The sequence below is a fragment of the Miniopterus natalensis genome, chromosome 2 (genome assembly GCF_054644295.1).
Source record: "Miniopterus natalensis isolate mMinNat1 chromosome 2, mMinNat1.hap1, whole genome shotgun sequence".
In the NCBI taxonomy this organism is placed as follows: Eukaryota; Metazoa; Chordata; class Mammalia; order Chiroptera; family Miniopteridae; genus Miniopterus; species Miniopterus natalensis.
In genome coordinates, this window is record NC_142082.1 from 169,247,576 (window position 1) to 169,272,244 (window position 24,669).

At 38.6% G+C, this 24,669-nt stretch overlaps 1 protein-coding gene across 1 annotated transcript; it reads right to left on the minus strand.

Annotated features, from left to right (window-relative positions):
• Nucleotides 1-57: 57 nt before the first annotated feature.
• USP44 (ubiquitin specific peptidase 44) lies at nucleotides 58-11,055 on the minus strand. The gene is given in 8 exon segments (XM_016221800.2): nucleotides 58-1,152; nucleotides 2,597-2,663; nucleotides 2,666-2,700; nucleotides 2,703-2,806; nucleotides 5,106-5,214; nucleotides 7,953-8,148; nucleotides 9,540-10,330; nucleotides 10,333-11,055. Coding segments are annotated over 8 exon segments (2,127 nt in total). The 5' UTR covers nucleotides 10,961-11,055; the 3' UTR covers nucleotides 58-955.
• Nucleotides 11,056-24,669: the final 13,614 nt, after the last annotated feature.

A 24,669-nucleotide genomic window follows, 5' to 3' on the forward strand; every position in this document is an offset into this window, starting at 1 on the left:
ATGAGATGCATGTTGCCCAGCTGCCAATTTTGAACAGTTATCGTCTCTGCCCTGTAATTTTTTTTCTTCAAGACTTATTTTATTACTTTAAGAATCTCTAGAAATGTGGTACAAAGCTTTAAGAAATTTAATGTTTAGATATAAAATGAACTCAAATCCCAGTTAAACTGTACTTGTATAACAATACACTGTTTGGTAAATTAAAGTTTTTGATATGACTGTTATATTAGAATTAGGACGAACCAGTTTGCTGCCAGACAGATCATCCTAAGTCCCCACCATCATTGTTTTTATGTCCATAGTACTGAAGTCATTTAAGCATACTCTTTATAAAGCTGTTGTTTTCATTTGTATAGTTTGACTATGCCAAATGAATGATTATTAAAAATAAATTTTTGAAAAAATGAAGTTTCTTTTACAACAGTAATGTCTTCTGAGCCCTGTAACACACAAAGCCTCAGGAATATCAACAAGTGTCAATGATGAGTATTTTTTCTCTTTGAAAGTAGTTTAACTTCCTTCAAGTCAGATGAAATAAATGACTTTTTTGGGGTAAGACTAATAGTGAAGAAAGTGTCTATAATTTTCCATCAAATCGGAATTTTTATAGAAAATAGCTACAAAAGATAAATGTAAAATGACACCTGAAGTTCAGTACAAGACTGTACAAATTCATGATCTGAGCCAATTAAAACAAAATATAACAGGTAACACCAGTCTGAGGTAAAGACTGAACGCTTAAAACTCCCAAGTACTTGAAAAAAATTTAGTTACCTGCTGTCATTGGCATACATGTATTTATGCTTTGTCTCTGTAAAAAAAAACTGTAGATAAAAAATATATAAACATAGTGCACTGATTCATAAGCAAAAAAAAACAACAAAAAACCCCTCAAAATTGTAAGCCCTTTGAGAAGATATATATACAAATCCCGAGAAGCCCCACTGTCTTTGGATCAACTAAGCTTCTCATTAGAGGTATCAGCTTTTTCATTAGGAGGTAGGATACCAGACAGGAGTTCTGGAGGCAAGAGTTTAGAATGTCCATTCTCAGTAACTCGCTGGGTATAAAACAAGATATAAGCTTGGGCCTTGCGTACTTCATCCATAGTGCACATGCTTAACTTGGAGTCATTGCAGTGTACCCAGAAGCCTAGAGTAAAGCACAGAAATAAACAATGTTTATAAAGAAACTAGAAATTTCTAGTATAGATTAAAACATGGGTTTAGAGTCATTAGTTTCCATGAAAAAGTTTTTTAAAATTTATTTTTCAGTTATAGTTGACATACAATATTGTATTGGTTTCAGGTATACAACATAGTGATTAGACATTTCTATACTTTACAGAGTGATACCCTCGTTTAGTACCCATCTGGCACCATACACGTTACAATATTATTGATCATAATCCCTATGTTGTAATTTACATCCCTGTGACTACTTGTATAACTGGCATTGTGTATTTCATAATCTCTCATCTTTTTCACCCCTCCGCCCTGAACCCCCCCCCCCATTTGGGAGCCATCAATTTGTTCTCTATATCTGAGTTTGTCTTATCTGTTCTTTAGATCCCATATAGGTATAAGTGAAATCATTGTATTTGTCTTTCTTTGTCTTACTTCACTTAGCATAATACACTCTGCATCTGTGTTGTCACAAATGGCAAGGTTTCATCCTTTTATGGTTGTATAATATTCCATTTTATTTATTTACATCTTTATCCATCTACCAATGGATACCTAGGTTGAGTTAAGCTATTTTTTAAGAGAAAATAATTGTCCAGCCAATAGAAGTAACTTGAAGTTAGTGATTAGTTCACTTGACACTATCTTTAATTTCTAATATAATCTTAGCAGTTAATGATTTTGCTGCTTGTCATACTATAAAGCAAGTAAGTGTACAACTAACTCTTGGTACTTTAGTGTTAAATTACCTTCCTGGATTGATGGCTTTTTGTCCATACCTCTTTTCTGTTTTTTGGGGGGTTGTGTGTGTGTGTGTGTGTGTGTGTGTGTGTGTGTGTGTGTGCGTGTTGAGGGAGAGTTGGCGGGAGAAACAGGCATGACAGGGAGGCTCATTCTTTAACAGTAGGTAGGGAAAGGGGAAATAAAATGTGAAACCTACCCAATCACTTTTGCCACCGGAGGCAGTAAATTTAAGTGAGTTTTATGTGTTAAAACCTGAACTCAAGTTTGTTTCAAATGTTGTGATCCCCCAGTTCATTAGATGCTCTGTTCTTTAACACAATTAAATGAATTAAACCAGTAAGCAGAGGACCTGCTCTTGGAAATGTGCCTGTAAGAAAATATAGCACACTCTTTCGGACATATAATTAATAAGACCATCCTTATTATCCTATCCCTTAGAAGTCAGCTCTTAGAAGTCAAAACTACTGCAGTACTGCAGAAAATACCCCATTTTCTGCACAGGCCCTCAGTATTTTCTATGAGCAATAATGCAGACACATCCTTCTTGAAAGAAAACGAGGTGAAGTGGCTTTGCTTAAAATGATTTAGTGGCCAGTTTAGAAATCACTAGAGCCTGAACTCCAGCTGCCAAGTGTAACCCAAGATAAAACACATTTCCCCATCTATACCTCCTTCAGAATTATAGCAGTAGGCAGTGTAGTGTCCTGAGCCAAATCCTTTCCCATGGTGCAGTAATGTAGTAATACAGCAGATACATCATAGATAAAACATTTGGTCTGAGGGATTTCACCAACTCCCTGCAGCAATAGGGCTCCATGTTTAAGATTTCTTTAAAGCCAACATGAACACCAATCTCCCAGTTATTACGTCCTGACCATCTGTGAACAAACCAGGGTAAAAGTATTAACAAAATCAAGAGAAAATAACCAGGTACCAGGTTAGGATAGTCAATGTGGTCATCTTCCCAGTATTAGATCCAAGCATGGCAAGCAATGTTTGTGTCACATACATAGTATGAGCTAGGGTTATGGGGGGAAAATAATGTCATATATGGTAGTTCTCTCAAGAGATTGTAATACATTTAGGGTGGTGGTGAACAGAGACAAAAGACAGACTTCAATGCAAATGATAGCTTTAAAGTACTAAATAAAATGAGGTTAAGATAGACAATAGCAGATAGAGAATGAAGAAAGGAATATAGACAGGTTTATGAAGGGAAAAAATGTGAAAATGCTTCCTGGTACAATGTTAAAATGTCATGGAGCTGAAAGGAAGACTTGCTGAAATACAGCAAAATGACAGACAAGATAATTTACCCAAAATGCATAATGGTTTACTTCTGAGAAGGGACGAAAACAGACTGAAGGCACACACAGGGAACTTCCAAGCTATTAAAAATACTCCTTTTCTTATGCTTCAAAGAGCTCCTGTGTGCCCCTCCCCAGTCCCATTCTCCCTTTTGTCTTTTACTTACCTATATATTTTATACACTGGCAAATATAATAGTACTTCTTTAACAGATAAAGGAGAAAGACAAATGTGGTGGTAAAGGCAGTGTAAACAAAGTCTGATTCAGATAAATCAAGGCATGAAGGATCAAAAGTGGGGCAGAAGACAGAAGGAAATGGAGTCAAATAGATTTCTATTAAGGAGACCTTCAAATGCCAGATTAAATAGTGATTATGAACAGCAAGAGGTTCTTCAACAGTTTATAGTAGCCAATTATCAGTTTAGATAAACAAAAATTTAAATCCTTTCAATTCTGTCTTTACAGAATCTCCTGTATGTTCTCACTTTTCAGTGCTCTCTGACCCTTGTTACCTGAACCTGGAATATAGTATTAACCTCCTAAGGAATCCTCCCGTTTTCATTCTACTTGGTCTTAGACACCTGACTTTTCATTAAGCCTTTTGTTGTATACCCTTCCCTGTCCCTTCCTCCACACTTTTGTTCATTTTGCTCATCCTCTTATATACACCCCATTCATTCACTTAATAAATATTTTGGGGCATCTACTATGTGCAGAGCTTGTTCCACTGGCAGGGGGAGAGAGAAGTAAACTAGTAATTGCAGACAGTAGTTTTTGACATTAAGCAAAATAAGGTAATGTGATACTGAGGGTTTGGGTGGTCAGGGAAGTCCTCTCTAAAGAGATGACATAGGAACTGAGACTTGAATGATATAAATCCCCTCTGTCATAGGCTTTGGGAACATTTAGACATTAGCTAACTCCCTCCTCCAAGTCCCAGACTAACGAATTTGTTTATACTTTGTGATACTTAGTATTTCTACTTCACCATTATTTCTGTGCATATCTTATTATAATCTTCTTGTGAAAAGGTTTCTACTTTATATACCTCAAAGAATAGAGAACATCTTGAATTAAAAAGCACTCACATGATGTTTTCTGACTGAAGTAACTGCGTCAAGTTAAGTGATTATCTCTGGGAAGTGGGACTGAAAAGAAAGGTAATTTTACTTTGGGCTTTTATTTTGCCTCCTGTAATGTTTGAAACTTTTAAAAAATACACATTACTTTAACTGTTAAAAAAATTAAACCATAGTCTCAATAGTTTTCAAGTCACAGGGCATAAAGTAACTTCTCATTCCTTAAGAGAACAGGAAGCTCTCAGGTTAACATGGTTATTGCAATGTATGAATGCATATGCTTTGATTAACCAACAGATTTGCCAATTTATTCACCCGACAAAGTATGTTTCTGAAGACTAGAACTGTTTTTTTAACTGCTTTGAACTGAACTGCTATATCTTTGTTCAAATATTTTCCAAGGATGAAGCAATTGAGTCAAATACACTAAGTTACAGATATAAAAAATTTTACCCCTAAAATATGCTGAATATTAAACACAGTAGAAGCAGAAACTTACAAGAGAATAATATTACTTAGCCAACCAAAATGTGAGGAGTCTGCCGATCAGCAATGCATTCAACAAGGGAGGCTAATCAGGTTAGTTATTGAATGTGGTATCCACTGTCAAGGACAGAGACAATGACAGAATTTTTTCCCCTTAAAATAAAAGGCAGAAGTAGATGTAAGATATCTACTAGCCAAGTATATAATATTAAAATTTAATTCATTATGTGTTAAGTTCTGAAGCACTATAAGAATAAGAAATGATAAATGAGAAGTTGGTAGGCAGCTGATACTACTACTAACCTGAATCGTTTGAGATGTAGTCTGAGAATCTGAGGTAGGTGGCAAATTATAAGCTGTTTTTGGGCTTCTGTGAGTACAACTGGTTTTGAGGAAAACCTTCTACGCTTTGCTGTGATAGCAAAGAGAATAAAAATCAAATTTAAGGACACATGGAAAAGCTGAGTAAATTTTTAAATAATTCACACATGCATAGTCACTTAAACATCTACTGTGTTACAGGCATTGTACTGTGCTAGAGATAAAGACGTGGCCTTGCCCTCAAGAAACATAATTAAAAAAAACAAATTTATGAACTGATCAAGGCAGACAGACATGTAAACAATTAAGTAAATGACTGAATATAACATTGTAAGTAAGCTGACAGAATGATAAAATGCTATAATATTTTTAAATGGATTTGGCTATGCCAAATAAGGAAAGTTAAAACTCTCCCCAAACATACTTTAATATACTCTTCCCAAACTCTTAATTTAAGTGTCATGGTCAGTTCATTTATCGAGGCTAATCGAGATCCCATGGGTCCTTACTGCCTAGAACACCCCTCCCCACTTCCTGGGGACCCAACCCTGAAAAGGCAGGCCTTTATTAGCTCTGCAACTGAGGCCTCCCTCAGTGTCTTGCTTTTTTATTTTAACACCAGATCTTAAACGAGTAGAACTTAGCATTCTTTGTTTTGTCCCCTCTGCTTCCCTAGAGGTCCATCTATGGATTGTTCTACAGCCTCTGGCTGGGCCACTGGCTACCAAAGTTTGCTCTTGATGTCCAGGAGCTGTCCTGCAACTTGTACACCAGCTCTCACTCCAGCCATAGCAACACCTGCTGGTTGTGTAGGAAGTGGATCAGTCCACCATGAAACTGTCCTCTCAGCCATCTCCACTTGCCACCAGAAGCCTTTCCTTCAAGGCCTATGCCCCTGAGATCCAGGTATCATCCAGCTGCTACTGGATGTCCTGGACCTACCTGTGGATCTTCTCCCAGAATATATGATCCAAGTATAGCCAGACAAGGGAATATTTGCCTTTATGTATTAAATAAGCAACTCTTTTAGGCTTTTATTTAGTAGACCCACGAGAAACACACAAACATATTATAAAACCATATTTTGTATTCATTAATAATAGCATTCTACTCCCAGATTTGGTGATGAAAGCATCTACCACTCACATTTTATGTCCAAGAAAGAAAGAAAAAACACTTCACCATACAAACTTGATATTTATTTTTTCTAACCATATAAATCTTAGGTTCCTTATAACAGTTCATATTAGACAGCACTCAGAAAACAATGCTAGTATAACTCATTTTATAAAATCACCAATTGATGTGACTTTCCTTCAATGCTAGAACATACAGTTTTCTTTATATTAACTTAGAAGTTTAGTATCTAAAGCCCTGGAATCATTTTTTTCCACACATGACAATTAGAGAGAATACCTGAAAATATATAAACTAAAATGCCATGTACATATTTATAGAGGAGATAAAGATGCCACATAAAGACACAGCAGAGCCCTGGCCAGTGTGGCTCAGTTGATTGGAGCATGTTCCTATGAACCAAAATGCCGTGGGTTAGATACCCAGGTTGCAGGTTTGATGCCCGATTGGGTGGGTCTCTCTCCCTCTTTCCCTCTCACCCTCCCTCCCTCTCTCTGCCTCTCTCTAAAATCAATTAAAAAAAAAAAAAAAAAAAAGACACAACCGATCTGATGTGCTTTTATGCACCATTCCCCTGGAGGATAATGCTTCCCTTTAATTGAAATGGCTATTTCATCCCCCAGTGTTGGGGGCCTGTGCCCATGTCTATTAGAGAGCTTATTATAGTAGATCTTAATTGTCTGTTACTTCTATCCGTAGCACTGGAACAATGACTAATATAAAAGAGATTTTTAAAAATTAATCCTCACCAAGGATATTTTTTCATAGATTTTTATTGTTTGTTATTTTTTTATCCTCACCCAAGGATATATTTTTTTCATTGCTTTTCAGAGAGTGGAAGGGAGGGAGGGACAAGGCGAAGGAGACAGAGAGGGAGAGGGAAAGGGGGAGGTGGAGGTGAAGGGGAGGGGGGGAGGGGAGGGGAAGGGGGAGAGGAGGGGGAGGGGAGGGGAGGGGGAGGGGGGAGGAGGGGAGAAAGGGAAAAAGGGAGGTGGAGAGAGTGAGAGAAACATCGATGTGAGAGAGACACATCAACTAGTTGCCTCCCACATGTGCCCCCCAACCCGGACCAGGGATCCAATCTGCGACCCAGGTTCGTTCCCTTAACCAGGAAGCAAACCCAAGACCCACTGGTGTGTGGGCCAACGCTCTCTACTGAGCACTCAGGCCAGGGCAGAGATAGATGTTTTTAAAAATATATCTTTATCTTTATCTTTATGAAGCCAGTCTCCATAGCAGCAGTTCAGCTATATATTATTTTCTATTATATAGGTATGTATACACTATCTGCACACACATATTATCTACATCGACGTTTTGATAGGTAGCAAAAAGACTTAAAGCAAATATTTATTTCAGTACTAAATAACATGCTTTCCTTTTACTATTCCCCTTTGCTACTTTATTCTGCCTCACATATTAAATTTAAGTTTTTTATTTTATGGATTCTCTCTCTCTACAATTGACTATAGGATCCAAAAAAATTTAATATCAGCAATAATGCAAAACATACACAAGTTTCACAAATGCCAATTATAAAGTAGAAATACTAGCCCGGTTTCTTTTGATGAACTAACAAAGAAAGTTTATTTTCATAACTGATGCTTAAGGAATTTTTTCCAGCTTCCTGTCATTTGTATTTTCTCTTTGCTAACCTTAGAAAAGCAAGGAGAATATATAGTCTCTACTTACAGTTACACTGGTCACATATATAGATTTTTCCTTTTAAAGCTTCTGTTTCTGTGAATTTGGCCAACATTTCAGTAACCAGGCATGGCTAGGAAGCCATATCTTTTCCACTGCATTGGTATCTTTCAGGAAATTCCAGTGACAAGTCCCAGAAAGATTCTATGGTATTGGATTTGTTGTCACATGCAAGGCATGTAACCTGCAAATAAAAATATTAGTTTCAGATTACAATCCTCCTGTCACAACATTTACTCCTTGTCACTAGAGGTCACCACCAATTAAAAAAAAAAAAAGAGGTTTTCTTCTGAAAATGCACTATCAGATTTCTGAATAATCTGCTTTATATTATTTTCAGGCAATTTTTTATTATAATAACTCTTCCTTCCAAAAAACTGTCATTAAACTAACCATTAGGCATTGGTGGACCTCAACTACTAGGCATTCAAAAAATTCCAAGGGCATTAGTCAAATCTAAATTTAGGTAAGAAACAAAAAACTGTGGACCCATTTAATGGAGATATACACTGTATGTATCTTTGTATGTATGTATACATACATTATGTCTGTGTATATATGATATATATTTATATACATTTAACAATGTGTTTAGATCATTAGACTTACAGTTATTTGTCCCTTTTTCCTTCCTCATCTTTCATCAGTTGATGTTTCTCTCCCCAAATCCCTATAACCCCTTAACCATGATATAAGTAAAATACTACTAGTATATCTTTATTTACAGAGTTTTATATACAGAGGTATATTAGTGTATACAGATTTTGAAGCCCTACCAACTGATAATTTCAAATGATAGTAACATGACAAATAATGAGGTCATACTTTCATTTCAGCAAACACCACTACATTAAAATCCTCAACAAAATATAGGAACCGCGAAGAATACGGGCAGTTCTAACAACTTACATAGGATATATAGTACCTGGAAAGGGAAAGAATAATAACTTCAGTGAAGAATTCAGCAGGATTTAATGCCAACGAAGACTAAAAATAATTGAAGATAGACTTTATAGATCATTCCACACAATATGAAATACAGTTGATGCTTGAACAACATCAGCATCTTCAAATTTGTTCCCTCCTTTTCTCAGTCTCTCAGAAAATGAATAAGGTTAACCTAAGAAGCTGTTTCCTAATTTCCTCCCCACAAAAAAAGCTTTCAGTCTGACTGCTGTGGCTCAGTGGGTGAGTGTAGACCTATGAACCAGGAGGTCATGGTTGGAGTCCCAGTCAGGGCACATGCCCAGGTTTCGGGCTCCATCCCCAGTAGGGGGAGTGCAGGAGGCAGCTGATCAATATCATCACTGATATTTCTCTCTCTCCCTCTTCCTTCCTCTCTCTAAAATCAATAAAAACATTAAAAAAAAAAGCTTTCATACCATGGACATAAAACTACTTCCAATGATTCATGAAGGAAACTGTAAATATGTGAGCTGACTTTATGCATATTTGTGAAAATGACCTATTTTGACCTGAAAACAGCACTAGCTCTAACACATTAGACAGACAGAGAATATGCATTTTTTAAGCTTCATAGAGTTCCCACGATGAAAATGTTATTTTTAAAAATACATACCTAAGAAGTTGTCCATGAAAAATATTATTCACAACATTCAAAATCTGTTTGATAACTTTCCTTTGAGAAGTAGGGATGAGAGCCGGTAATCGGGTACCAGTTGTCTCTAGTTCATGTTGTATTTTATCCAAAAGTTCACAAAGAAATTCCTGAGCATCTTGTTGGGCATAACCACGAAATGCAGGAATTAGTCTCCACACTGAGTGTAGCATAGCAAATGGTGAGACCAAGGCCCACTTTCCAGACCACATGATTTGGAACAAAGTATGCAATTCATGACAGAGAGAAAAGTATTGTGAACTTGAGTCCCTTGGCTGAATAAGTTCCATCTTTCTACTCTTTGACTTTCCACCACTTAGTCTGGATGATAAACTTGGATGTCTGGAGTGAACAAAGACCATATCTTTTTCTTGGCATTCATTCATTTGATATACTGTATCTGTGACTGGTGAATGCCAGTTTGATGATTTTGTCTTATCATTAGCTGTTGCAGCCAGCCATTGGTTCAAATCAAGTTTTAAAAAACATTGTCGAAAAAGAAGTAAATGACTCAACACTTGAAGGACAGAATTTATATAGCAAGTATTTCCCAAATTTCTTAATCCTGTTACACCAGGAGTTACGATTGGCCTTTGTTTAATTGAGGGGTCACTGGATTTTTTAAAGCTGACATCTTCTGAGGTAGATACTACTTTCTCTCTTACTGGTGCTGCTGAGGTTTGCAGTGGTTCTTGAACAGGAACTATTTCTATTGTGGTAGGCAGACCTAGACCTCGCAAACGTAGACTCTTGGAGGCATACTTTCCAACTCTGCTTTAACTTCATGCTCTAATTCTCGCCATCTTTTCTTTATTTCTCTTTTTTCTCTTTTTTCCTGAAATTGTTCTTCTTGCCTTTTTTCCCCAATGAGTGATTGTTCAAACCAAATTCGAAAAATTTTACCCATTAGGATCCTTCTCCTGTGCCAAAGAGCAGTATATATTTGATCTTCGTTTTGAAGCAGAGATTGGGCACCATCATGTAAGAAATAAGAATCACCATTTATACCCATAGATCGTAAAACCTTTCCACTACGAGTGGTGCAATGATAATTTTGACTTTTGATTGCACTTAATGTACTTCGTAGTAACTTCAGGTCTCCAGTTGCATTATCATTAAGAACATACTCATCACAAAGGTAACAAAAAACATACATATCATTCATCTCTAATGCAACAGGATGACTGTTCTCTTGAAAGTGCTTAACAGCATGCTCTTCAATATACCTTCCACAGGCAACATGGGAACAGCTAAGGCATGCCCAGATCGACTCACTTGTACTGCAGTCCACACAATGCCATTTCTGAGGGTTGAGAATGGAATGGTCTTCAGCAAACCGCAAATGCCCAATGTGTTTGCACTTATCCATTGTTAACATTTATTCAGTCCAGCTGAGAGACACATAATCCAAGTCAGTCTCTGTTCATTCTTGAAGCATCTGAAAACTAAGCAGAACACTGTCAATTTTAATAAAATAAAAACAAGAAGCCAATATTTTTCTTTTTTTATAAGGTATTTTTCTAAGTATAATTTTATAAATTTGCTTCCTCTGCTCCAATTTCTAGGCAGTTTTCACATTTCCCTTGCTGCAGACTCTCTCCATCTTACTTCCCTTTAAAGTCTTTTAAATTTTTCTGCCACCATCTACTGGTGAAGAATGGGTAGTGACCACTTTTCACTGAACACTACCCAACAGTGTGAGGGCAGCTGAAGATTGGGGCTGGTAGGACCAAAATATATGTCTAGTATCTATATTCTGAGGGCCCTATGTGGAGTTACTAAAGCATAGTCATAGTTAAAAGCATGGGTTTGAAGCAGAAAAAATTTAGTTCTGAATTTTCTCTCTGCCACATACCATTATATGTCTGATTTGAGCAAACATTTTAACTTCTCTAAACTTCATCTGTAAAACAGGGAAAATCATACCAACTTCGAACTGTAGAAGGATTGAGATAAACTATTTATCTGACACAGTAAATGCTCAATAAATGGTAACTATAATGGTAGCTATAGTGAATAAATCTTAATAGTCTCTTCTATTTATTTAAATAAATAATATTTAATATTTTACTTAATTACCATTTTAAATTTGGCTTTCCATTTAGTAAATCAATAATGAGCTTTAATTCATGGCTCTAAAACACACTCTAATCTGACAGGCTTAACAGTTTGCCTTAGGGAGAGAGAAAGACAAGGAGAATGCCTTTGTGTTTGAAAAGACTCAGGAATGTGCAAGATGGAAGCAAATAAAGGGAAAAGACATAAAATACAAAGTGGATGGCAATATAATGAACTTTTATATTCTGGGAGGCCTAAGCATTATCTGAAATTATAAGCTTATTCTAAAAAACAAACAACATACACACAAAGCCAAGGTACTAAAACAAAACAAATGAAACCTATATGATTTTGACACTCAAACTTTTTCCTTTGTCAGATAAAGTCAGGAACGCTTCTGCTACAAATACCTAAAAGTAGTGAACCAAAATCTAGTTAAAAGTAGAGATTGCAAAACATTTTCTTCATTGATTTTAATATAAATTGAACACAAATTTCTGGTCACAGGTGGGGACATAGTTATAAAACACTCAGAACATTGTATGTAGCATGATCAATGCTTTGATTTTTTTAGGGCAGCAAGACTAAGAATTTCAATGGTACTTGTGGGTACCATTTCCAGGGCCCTAAAGAAACCACAACGGTAAAGTTGATTTTTTATTCCTTTCCACCTCTATTTGTAAAATATCCTAGCAATCAGAGAGACCCTCTCCCCCTCCATTTCTTAACTTTTAGATATAAGGTAGCCCTGAATATGGACTTAAGATTGACCAGTCCCGACACTCACATGTGCGTACATTTCAACCACACATTTTAAGTTTACTTATCTTCCCTCAAAATTTCCTGAGGTCCAAAAATCTGGTCAAATATAGTATTTTATTAGAACTCCTAACACTCAACAATAGTTGCTAATGGCCAAATTAAGACACCAGTGATTAATATGCTCCATTATCTAAAATGTTTCCAGGTACTGAGGTTAAAAATCTTGGGAGTCACTTGACTCCTCTTTCACTCTTCCCACACCAACTGTTCAGGAAAAATGGTTTGCTCTACCTTCAAAATATATCTAGAATATGACTACTTAATACCTCTACTACTACCACCCTGGTCCAAGCCATAAATGAGTCTCACCTGAATTTCTGCAGTAAGGCTCCTAAATGGTCTCCCAGCTTCGATCCTTGCTGCCACCCAATGTTTATACTCTCCGCACAGCAGCTGCACACTCTGCCTTTACACTCAGACAACCAGGACCCAGACCTGTTCTGGCCCTCTCCCGTTATGTGAAGTCAGCAGAGTCAACAGTATGTGACCACCTGGAACCTGCACATATCCCCAACTCGCCTCTTAGACCCACTCACTGGTACCTGGGATCTGAAGAATTCCCTGCCCCGATCATCTCCAAGCCTGTTCCAGGGCCTACGGGCAATAAAAAGCGACTGAGTATTCTGCAGAGGAGGATGACACGATCAGGTATAAGGTTATAGGGGGATCTGAACTGCAGAATGATTAAAGAAACTACTATTCCAGATCTGATCTTACAAGGCAATTAAAGCTGTAGTGATGTTGAAGCAAAGATGGGAACAAAGGTAGATCAGTGCTGAACAAACATTGGTTGAAAGAACTGATTCAATATAGAGATTAAGAATCTAGGGCTCTCTTCTATGTATTTTTATTTTAAAAGGATCATATAAAGAACACAGATAATTTAAACAATTATTTCTGGCAAGTCATGGACAATAATTATTCAGCTACTTAGAGATGAAGAGGGAAATTCTGTTTATTTACACTCAAGAAAAATTATTTCATTCTAAAATTTTAAAGAGGTGGTATGAGTTGACACCTTGCACAATATTCAGAAAAGGATCATAAGAAACCTAGAAAGAATATTTATTGCTATATACATATAAAATATATATATTTAAATATTTATATATACATATTCTGGGGTTATATCTGAGTAGTGGGACCGCAGATTATTTTTTCTTTTTATTAATCCATATTTTCAAATTTCCAAAAACAATGAACATGTTATTTGTATAATAAGTTGTAAATAGGAAAGACAATGCTATGTGTGTGCTAAATTATACATGAGCCTCTTTATTTCCTTTTCCTATATATTCTGCAAATAAATTCCCTTGGTTACAATGAATCTGCCTATTTCATTGCATTTGTTACAAAAAAAGATCTATTTAGATGATGGCGAGGTCCCTGCCCTTCAATAGGAAGTGGCCTAAAACTGAATAGCATGATTCCATTCGGTGCAAAATTGTGAAAAGGGTGAAATGTTGATCAGACGCTATCTCTCTGACAGCAGCGGAGTGGTACCACAGCAAGTGGTTAGAGAGCACACTCTGGAATCCAACTGCCTGTGTTTAACACTTGGCTGTATTTACTGTGTGACCTAGACAAAGTATTTATGCTCCACATACCTCAGTTTTCTTCTCTGTAAAATAACAGTGATATTAACACCAATAGAGTTTTTGAGGAAATTAGAGAAATTTATATTTGCAAAGCACTTAGAACACTTCCTGGCACTAAATAATATGGTTCTCATTACATCTTAGCTGCCAATAATAATAATAATAATAATAATAATAATAATAATAATAATATAAATGCTAATTTCTTATTGTTTTATCACTTTTAGTCAGGGGTTCCTTCTTCTGAGCCAAATGTGTACTAAGCACAACTAAGGTGCTAACTGATAATTAAGATGTTAGCTGAGAAATAAGGTCTGACCTCTCCCAGGGGTATTTGCATTTTAAAAGGGGATCTCTCAAAGATAAAATCTTTTTAAAATCCAAAGAAGTGAAACGAGAATGGTGGAATGATAGATCATGAGATTAATATTTTAGAGTAGGGGGCCCACTTATCCTGTCTAGTTATGAAAAAATCAGTAGCAGGTGGATGACCAAGGGAAGGGCAGGGAGGAAAGCAGGAGCTAGAGAGGCAGGCTGCTCACCAGAAATCTCCAGTTTGCTCTGCTGCTTGGAGCCAAAGCTCAGAGACAGTCACTAGGGTATCCCCAAAGGAGCTTCATCACACAAAGATCTAAAAGCTTGGAGGAAAGAAAGGGGGTGGGAGGGAGAATTTTCTCTTTTCCTCTACAGAGTTCAGACCACTGCTTTTCATTTGCTAATCCATGGCTGAGAATCTATTAATTCTGTTTGGCTCTAGCAAACTATATATGTGATTTGGGGTAGTATATTCATTTTAAAGAGCGATAGCAAAACATTTTTGTATCCCCTACATAGACTCTGATAAAACATTACCTATACCTACATATAACAGCAACATAAAAATAGTCAAGATGTTCTGAATGAAATCTATACAGATTAAAACTATACTATCATTTTCTCATATATTTAAAAAAAGTATCAAACTTGAAATTCCAATTAATAGCTATGAAATGGCTTTTTAAAAAACCAAGTATGCTAATCTTTATTTTAAAGACAATTGATTTATAAATATTCTGAAAGCTTCTTTTTGTTATTCTTCACTGCTTAAAGAAAATAAATTTTTAATTTGTTCAAAAAAAACCTTATTCAAGTATACAAACTTTTCATGCCATACAACTGAGCAAACATTTTTATTTTCAAAATTCTCTTCAGCAAACTTCTAAAGGTTAAGAAAATAATTGTGTTGAACTTATTGAAAGCTAAATTATTTTATATAGAGTTAGTATATCAAATAGAAAGCTAAAATGATGGATGAGAAAATAGATGTAAGATCTTATTAGATATAGTAATTTTTAGTCAAAGGTTTTTATCACACACAATAAGCAAGCAAGATCGTAGGTAAAATATTTTAACCTATTAAAGTTTGACAGCACAAAATTGCTTATATTTACCACCCAGTGAGAATTCTCTGAAATTCATTTTTAATTACTCATTGAAACATCCAATCCAGGCTTTAAGCATGTAGCAATCAATACATTTCTGATCTATTTTAATGGCTTTTCAAACCTCTTGTCATAATGAACTCACTTCAAAAGTCAGATCTAGGTAGCTCACTACCAAGACTACCCTTAGCCCTAACCTTCCTGAACCAGTCTCAGACGCACTTCAAACTCGGCTTACCTATATGTCCTGCCTTCACAGAATTAGGTTCTTTTGCAATACTCTTATTAAAGATACTGTATTATATCATTCAGGTACCCAGGCTAGAAATCTTTACAGTTTTTAACTCCTCCCTTGCACAATTTATCACCTATGTATATAGGGTCCCCAAGTCTTTACTCCTTTCCACTTCTAGAGCTATTATTCTCATTACGGGCTTTATTATATCATCGCTGAAGCACAGCAATCTCCAAACTGGTCTCCCATCATCAACTCTTATCTCCTCCATAGTACTACCCTTTGAGCATTTAACTCTGGTACTTAAAATCCCCACAGTCCAATAAAGCAGTAGATTTTTAACTTTGACTAAGATATAGACTAAGAAATTTTACATCAGGTTTCAGTAAATGTGTGTACACACATCATGTGCGTATACACACACCCCCCTAGAACAAAAGTTTCACAAACAATACTATTTTGATATTTCCTATCCTATTTCCTTTTTTTAAAAAAATGCTGATCACAACTCACTAAACCAATTTCATAATGTCAGTTTGACAAATACTGCAATTTAAAAATATTATCCAGCTCAGCCAGGCGTGGCTCAATGATTATCAACCTAGGATCCAGGAGATCAAGGTTCGATTCCTGGTCAGGGCACATACCTGGGTTGTGGCTTCAATCCCCAGTTGGGGGTGTGCAGGAAGCAGCCAAGGAATGACTCTCTCATCATTCATGTTTCTTTCCCTCTCTCTAAAATCAATATATATATTTTTAAAATTAAAAAAATTAAAAAAATATATATCATACATTCATCAGTCTTACTTTCAAAATTCTCCAGATTCCATCTTATCTTCTTTGCCTTCTCTTATTACCCCTCTGTAATCACCCCTCTGTGCATTCTAGAAAAAAAGAATCATCCCCCGCTAATCTCCTGAACTCATTTTCATCATTCCTTCACCTCCACCTTTTAAAAATTTATTCATCCTCCAAGGCCCAATTCCTTCATAAAATATTTCTAGTTTTTGTTTTGTTTTGAATTTTAAATTGATGAGAAAGAGAGAGAGATTGATCCGTTCCGTCCTGGGTCAATTCCTCTGGGATAGAACCTGAAACCTGGGTATGTACCCTGACAGGGAATCAAACCCGCCACCTTTTGGTGTACAGACAACACTCCAACCCACTGAACCACACTGGCCAGGGTGGAATAACTATTTAAATAAAATTGTGTCACAATAACCATCTTTATCTCATTAAAGAAAATACTCGAGACCTCCCCAATGGATAGATATTAAAGAGTAGGCATATGTTGAATCTTTATTTTAAGAAAAATAACTGTTACAAAACATTTTTCTTTTAACAGTACCAAATAACCTAAGCAGATCTTCTAAAAACCATTAAAATTAGAAAAACTTGTTATTTTCCATAATAAAAACAGGAGAAATGGCAATTAGTAGGAAGTAGGTGCTAGGAATTGCTAACCACCACAGTCTTTACATGTGTTTGGATAAGAATGGAAATAACTTTATCCACAGTAATTAGGGCAAGCCCTACCCAGGTCTTTAGAGCAGTTTTCAATTTTCCATTTATTTCATGAAACCACCATAGTACCCTGTCCCCTTATGAGATGTTTGTAAAATGCTAAGGGTCATAGTGCCTGGTACACACAAAGGCGTTCAGTATTTTTAAATGAACAAATTATTGAATAAATGAATACAACGGGCTCTCAAACTTTCCCTGCTCCCACTTAGGTATGCTATTATGCTTATTATGTGCTTTGGTGCCACCTCTTGACAAATCATGAAGTATTTCCTTTCCTTTATCCCTAGAAAGGCCCTAGTTAATCTTTCTTCCTCCAGAGATCTAGAATCTATAATTGCCCTGATCTTGTTTGAAACTGATCATTAAACAATAAAGCATCCCCTTTTCCCCCTGGGCCTTCTTCAGGTCTCAAACGTGCCTCTCCTGCAGCACAGAGATCGAATCTAGTTCATGAGGTTCTAAGAAAAAGCTCCTGGAAAGCAAGTTTTGCTGCCAGGTTGTTTGATGTCTTCACCCATCACTACTTACAAGCATTTCATTCATGGGCAATTTTGTTTCAAAATATTTATCATTAGTGTCATACATCAGCCTACTGCTGCTAACTTCATAACAATGGGGAAAACATTCACAAAGAGATTGAACATTCTACTATCGATCTATTAACTTGAGTTCAAATACTTTGTGTAAAATGCCTAGATTCTCTGCTCTATCATTCCAGTATATCTATGACTTGGCCTAACAAGTATGTTCTTGGACTCTAAATAAATCAGCTTTTTCCTATGGCATGTAAAACTCTATTAAAAATGAATTCTTTACAATAAAATTTTACGATGCCTGAAGGTGCTGTGAAAAATCAATTGTACTTCTTACAATAATCTTAATCGTTGCCAGAAAACCAGTATCTGTAGAATCGTATATTTTAGTTATTTGTCACCTATTTAGGCTGGGCCTAATGGCAAACTGTCCCCCATTACTGAATCTAGAGAATGATTGAGCACACATTTCCTATCTTGATTAGACTTCTAAACCAGTAGCTCCAGCCTCTCTCTAATCTCCCTCAACCAGACAACTCCATTAGAATCTGGAAACCACATTTATTCTGCCTAACATTACAGGAAGGAAAAATACCTCAAAGCACATTTTTTCCCCCCTGCTACCAAAGAAGCCAAAATGTTGCTTTTCTCTGTACGTCTGTACTATTCAAAAACCCAATTCAACAAACAATTGCAAGGGTTTTCCTCCATGTTAAACAGTCAGGTGCTAGGGCTACAAATAAATTACAATCAGACTCTGCCCTTAAATAACCCAAGGAGCAGAAAATCCTCTTATGTACCACCAATGCTATAATACTTAATAAGATCCAAGTGTGTAGAGGAAAACTTTGGTAGAGAGATATATATGAAACCTTATTCCTTTCTTTTTGTAGTACAGAAAAGAAAAATTGGTGAAAAGGAGGGGTAAAAACAATTAGGAAGAAACAACATATTTCAAATAACCCAAATCTTCTACAGATATTCCATTTTAAATATTCCAAAAAGTTGCACATCTGTAATACTTTCAATAGTAAAGATAAAAAAATTGGCCACCAGAAATTATATACTCCAAAAAGTTGTATCACTGTATATTATACTAAACCTATCAATTTTTTAAGCTAAAAATAGCTGGGACAATTAATATTTTGGATGAAAAACAAGACTGATGCACAATCTAAGACATTTCAACTTTCTACAATGTATGCATTAAACTATTTGTTCCATATCAGAATTTCTGTAAATTGTAATATGGATAATCTACAATGATAAATACTGTATTGAAAAATCTGCCATCCACTGCAAAATTAATAGCTAGTACGCACACACACAAAAAAAGCTAGAGAAAGAGCGGGGGCGAGGGAGAGAAGCTACATGAGCATAATGTTTTAGAATCTCTTTCAAATCCCGAGATACTAAATTAAGATGAAAAGATTAGGGTTCCAAGAACACAAAGTTTCCATCTCTTTGAAGACAACTGAAACTCATTGAGATTATTAAATGTCCTATAAACATGTGCTTAACTCACGTTGGGCTTTCCGAATTGGATCACAATGAACAGCCAAGGCTTTCTCCTTGTTTACACCAAATGCTGGTTTTAAAGAAAACTCAAAATGGAATTCCAGGCTCAATGTTACCACCATCCTCACCCCACAGGAGGCTACTTAACGGATAATAAATTCAAGTGCAGATCCTGAAGGTCGTATTTCCACGCTAATTTCACAACCCCAGTACAGGCAAGATATGACAATTAAGGTTTAAGGGGGAGGGGGGGGGAGCTGAGGATAAAGGGACTCTCCCCAGACTTGCTAAATTGTATTTTTACTTCCAGAGCGAGAACCGCAAGTATCTGGTTAGCGTAGAACTTAACAACTGTTCAAACTGAAATTGGAAGAATTAACATGGTTTTCATTTTCTTTGGAAATCTCTTAAATTTGAGCAATCGTTTTTCTTATGCTGACACGTTTCTTACGCCCCTCCGAAAGAGTTTAGCCTGTGAGGATTCCCTCCCCCAAAGCCGGCGGGGGATGGTTTAGGAAGCTGGTATTGAAAAATCGTGTCTTTAAAATAGGTGGCAGCAGGTGCAGGCAGCGCTGGGACCCGAACGAAAGGGGGGGGAGGGGAGATTCCTTCTAAACCAAGGACCAGAGCCGCCGTTCCAAGGCATCGCTCGGCTTCGAGCATCCCTTGGCGGCACTCAGCGGGCGCTACGATGCACTTTTCTCCCGGCAGTGCCAGCCCTGCAAGCGCCCCAGCCCGCCTCAGATTCGCGATCGCGCCGCCTCAACGTTCCAGAGCCCGAGTCAGGGCACAGCTTCCCCAGGCACATCGCCTCAAGCCCCCCACTTTCTCCTCCTCCTCTGCAGCCCAGCGCCGGGTGGCTACGCGGCTCCTCTCAGCATCTCCGGGCACTCACGAGGTGGCGGGCCGCAGGGACACGGACCAGGGCGCCTCGCTGGGCCCACCGAAACTTCCCAGAGGCGCCAATTATAACTTCGCCGGACCCGCCGCCTCCTCCGCGCGCCCCTCGGCTCGCTGCCCTCAGGCGGTCCGCAGCCCCCTCTCCCTCCCTCAAGCCCCCACTTCGCAACCTGCGGGGCGGGAAAACGCCGCCAGGTGCCTCCGGGTCCCAGGGGCTCCCCACCGACCTCTGCTCCCGTAGGGGGTCTCGCTCTGCCAACCGCCGCAGCCGCGCGCCCGGCTCACACACACTCATCAGCCGGAGCGGGAGTGGCCATCTTGGCGCTCATCCCCGGGATACCCCCCTTTCCCTCATCCCCCTCCGTTCCTCCCTCTCCCCTCCTCCCCTCATATCTCCCCCCTCCCCCCCTCATCTCCCCCCTCCTCCCCTCCTCCCCCTTCCATCCCTATCCCCCCAGTTCGGCGGCGGCCGGGTCCGGCGGCCACGCCCCTCCCCTGTGGAACGACGAGGGGCGGGTCCTGTGGGAGGGGCGCTCTCTGCGCGGCGACTGCCGGCGGGCTGAGGAGAGCGGGTCTGAGGGGAACCCGCCCGGGCTCCAACTCCGGGCCAGGGGCGGACTCTCCCAGGCGCCTGGGGCTCTCCTCCCCGGGCGGGCTTCGCAGCTGTCGCGACCGCCGGGGCCTGGGAGGACGCACACATCCAGCGTTTCCTTCGAGCTTGTGCGATGCAGACTATTCCACAGACCCACGTGGTTACTCCCTCGGAGGAAGTCACTCAGCGTGGAATTGTCTGGCAGAAATGCGGGCCGGTTCCGTTCCCTTCAAAATCTGCCCCAATGCACTAGCGTAGACATTTTTCAAGAAAACGTTTCCCTCCCGAGGAGGCGCCCGGCGGGAGCGCAGGTGGCCGGTGGCGGCTTCGAGCGCGGCTTCCTCTCACAGCCGTGGGCTGCATGAGGTTCCAGAGCCGGGAGCTTCCTGAGAAGTAAGATTTAAAGGACAGGAAAAGGCCCTTCTGACCAAAATGGCCTTGCCTGAAATTACCCATGTGAGGTGATGAAGTAGATTCCGAAAAGAAACGGAGAGAAGAGACTGAGGGAGAAAAATCGGGAGGAGAGGAAGGCCAAGCCTACAGATACAAAAAGGTTGGCCCCTGAGTACTTAGAGCTCTCGCTTTGCGCTGAGCGCTGAGCCCGTGGCGCCTCCTGAAAATGAAGCGACACCTTCCTCGGGGGGGCCGTGGAGCGGCGGCGGACACGCGTGCGGAGCGAAGCACACGCCAAAGGAGCACAGCACCTTGCGGTGTAAAAGGCAAGCTGTAACACTGCTTATATCTTTTAATCAACAGTTCCACTTTAGGGAATGTCTTTCAATGGTCTGACCCCCCCCCCCAAAAAAAAAAACGCGCAAAGATATTCGTAGCATTATTTTCCAGACAACAAAAATTCGAAGGGGGGAAAAAAAAGTCTACCCAAAGGGCAATGGCTAATCAACATCTGGCATATTAATCTCAGGAATTCTTATGTAGATAACAAAGTGACAAAAGAGTCTAATCAATTTATATTTGAAAGCATACCAAGTATGTACATGAAGAGTCAACTGCGTAGAATGTAGTTATGCACACAACGATTAAAGATAAAAGGAGTGAATTTGTATAGTTTAATACCTCAGGACAGACTATTATAGAATCATCAAGAATCTTATTTTCAAAAAATATTAAGTGAAGGGATAGAGGTCAAGCCAACTGTGTTGGTGCCATTCCCAGCCCTCCGAGAGGTTCCTTCCTAGCTTTACTTATGGTCCTACAAGACCGTTTTTCCCTCTTGGCTACAGTTTATTGGACTGGGATGGACACAAGACCCAAAGGCAGTCAATCTGTGAGAAGCTTGTTAAAGCTCTCCCCAAACACTGTGAAAGGTGAAAGAGGGTTGAGGTTGATTGAAAAATAGTTTAAAAGCACATTGAGGCCCCCCCGCGTGGCTCAGTGGTTGAGCATCAACCTGGGATCCAGGAGATTGCGGTTCAATTCCCAGGTCAGGGCACATGCCCGGGGTTGCCGGCTGGATTCCCCAGTAGGGGGCGTGCAGGAGGCAGCCGATCAATGACTCTCGTCATTGCTGTTTCTATCTCTCCCTTTACCTTCCTCTCTCTGAAATCGATAAAAATATATATATTTAAAAAAAAAAAAAGCCCATTGAGTAGGCAAGCAGTGGACACCAGGCAGCAAGAGCCACAGGGAGCAGCAGATGCAATGAATAATCAGAGGAGCAGCAGCTGAGTTAGAGAACAGGCAATGGCAGGTAACAAGAAGCTTAGTAGAACTGCTTGGATTCTGGAGTCTCTACAACAGTAAAAACTAAAAGCAAGATGCAAAAAAATGTGTATACTGTGTTTTAAAATACGTACACATAAATTATTCGCTTGGAACACTTGAAGGAATACAGTACCATTTTAATGGTGGAGAGATTACAAGTAATTTTTTTTTCTAAAATTTTTACAGTGATACTTTTAAAAACGACTTTAAGGAGCTAGTGAAAAATTCTAATCAGAAAGGAAGTCATACGTGGTCAAAGTGACTAGCAGACAGACGTTCAGAGAAAGGAGAATTCTCTGGGATCATAAGTGGCATCGAGGAAAAGCTGGCACTTAGGCTGGGTCTTTTAAGGAGTAAAATGATTTGAATAAATGAAAAGGAGGTGAAATGAGAAGACAGAAGACAAGCTGAGCAAGGCTCTGGTGGAGGGTAATGAATAGGGTATCCTTAATAACATGTCCTCAGTACATAGATGGAAGCTAGGGAGAGGTGCTGGGTTCTAAAGGGGGAAGTCGAAGAAAAGAAATTTTCTGGAAGTTGTTAATTGTGTTAATAATTAAAGAGTAGGAATGAGATAGTTTTTCATATAACCTTATCTTTATTGTTATTATTATTTATTCCACTCTGAAAATTTCCTCAGCTATCATCTTTCTCCAGGTCTTAACAACCTAGACCTAAATTATAGATAGTTTAGGTTGTTTCCTGAGCTCCAGGACCTCTCTATTGGAATCTCATTTTTTCATAGCTGTCAAAAAATCATTTTTATTACGTAATTTTTCTGCTTTTTACTCACATCATCAAATCTAAGCTTTTTATTGTAACAACAACAAATCTTCCCTTCCCACCTTCAGCATCTGACTTCCCAAACTTACCTATTATGGCATCCTCAGAATCAGTATTTCCCGAAATCACCTGTTGACTGCTAGGGAGCCAGTCTCCTTATGGTTTCCCACACTTCAGGCACTTCCCATCTCTAAATCAGAGCAGATGCTTATCTCCTAAGTAGACTGCTCTCCAACTATCACTCTGGCAAGTCATTACAATCAGCCTCTTTCAGAGCTGGCTTAAACTCTCACCCCCTGAAAACTACTTTTCTACCAACAACTGGGCTTTCAGATCCCCATTCCCCACCCCCTTAGTCCATTATTATGCAGTCACAGCTTTTGTTCGGAGTTCAAACAAACAGCCTGGTTCTCTCTTTGTATTGTAACCTCTTTGGAGGAGAGGACTATGCACTTGTTGCTCCCTTTGAATACCTCTCCACAGCTCATAGTACAGGGCTGGCCAAAAATACTCTTAAAATGCTTAATGAATTAACAAAATTAGAAGTTCCCTAGCGTCATGTGGGGTTGTAAAAATGATGTGTATGGGCTTCCCTTGTTTCCCATAGTTTCCATATTGGGAGAAATGGTAATTTGCCCATTCTCCAAGGTAAGCAGACAGTTTTCTAAACAAGATAAAATGTTAATGACTCTGATACCTCAATTCTGAGGCCATAGCCAACTTTTGAAGTGGGTACAACGCAAACTGGTCCATAGGTCGATGTTCAACCACTGAGCCACACCGGCAGGTAGTCCATGGACTTTAAAGTGGAGCTTATATTTGTTTTAATGAAAAGAATTGAAAAGGTATTGTAATAATCTGAAGAAGTATCCATTAAACACACACATAATGCACTTTGCTATGGAATAAAAGGCATGTTTTTATACTCAGAAAACATTATTCTTCTGAAATACTTAATGTTCATTTTAAGAGAATTGAAGAAATTTGAGCATTTTTTGGAATCTGAACTGTCACCACATTGTAAAACCACACAATAGTCCCACTACCATGTTTTAATACATAAGTAGTAATTATCTTTCAGACTACTGAAGGTGGGGTTGAAAATAAAGACACAAGATAAGTTCACATTGGTGGTTTTATTATTTTTACCTTATATATATGTATGCTTATGGGCTTGTGAGCTATTGTTTATTCCTGGATCACAGTTGGAATAGATTTCTACCAGTGGGAGAGGACTGGTGACTCATTCCTCAAAGAAAAGATCTAGTCACTATTTCTGGCGAGGGCAGATTTAGAAACAATTTGGAAAATTGAGCTTTTACTTTCTGTTTAGGCCTCAGAAGAAAATACACAGATTATACTGTTACTACAGATGATGGGG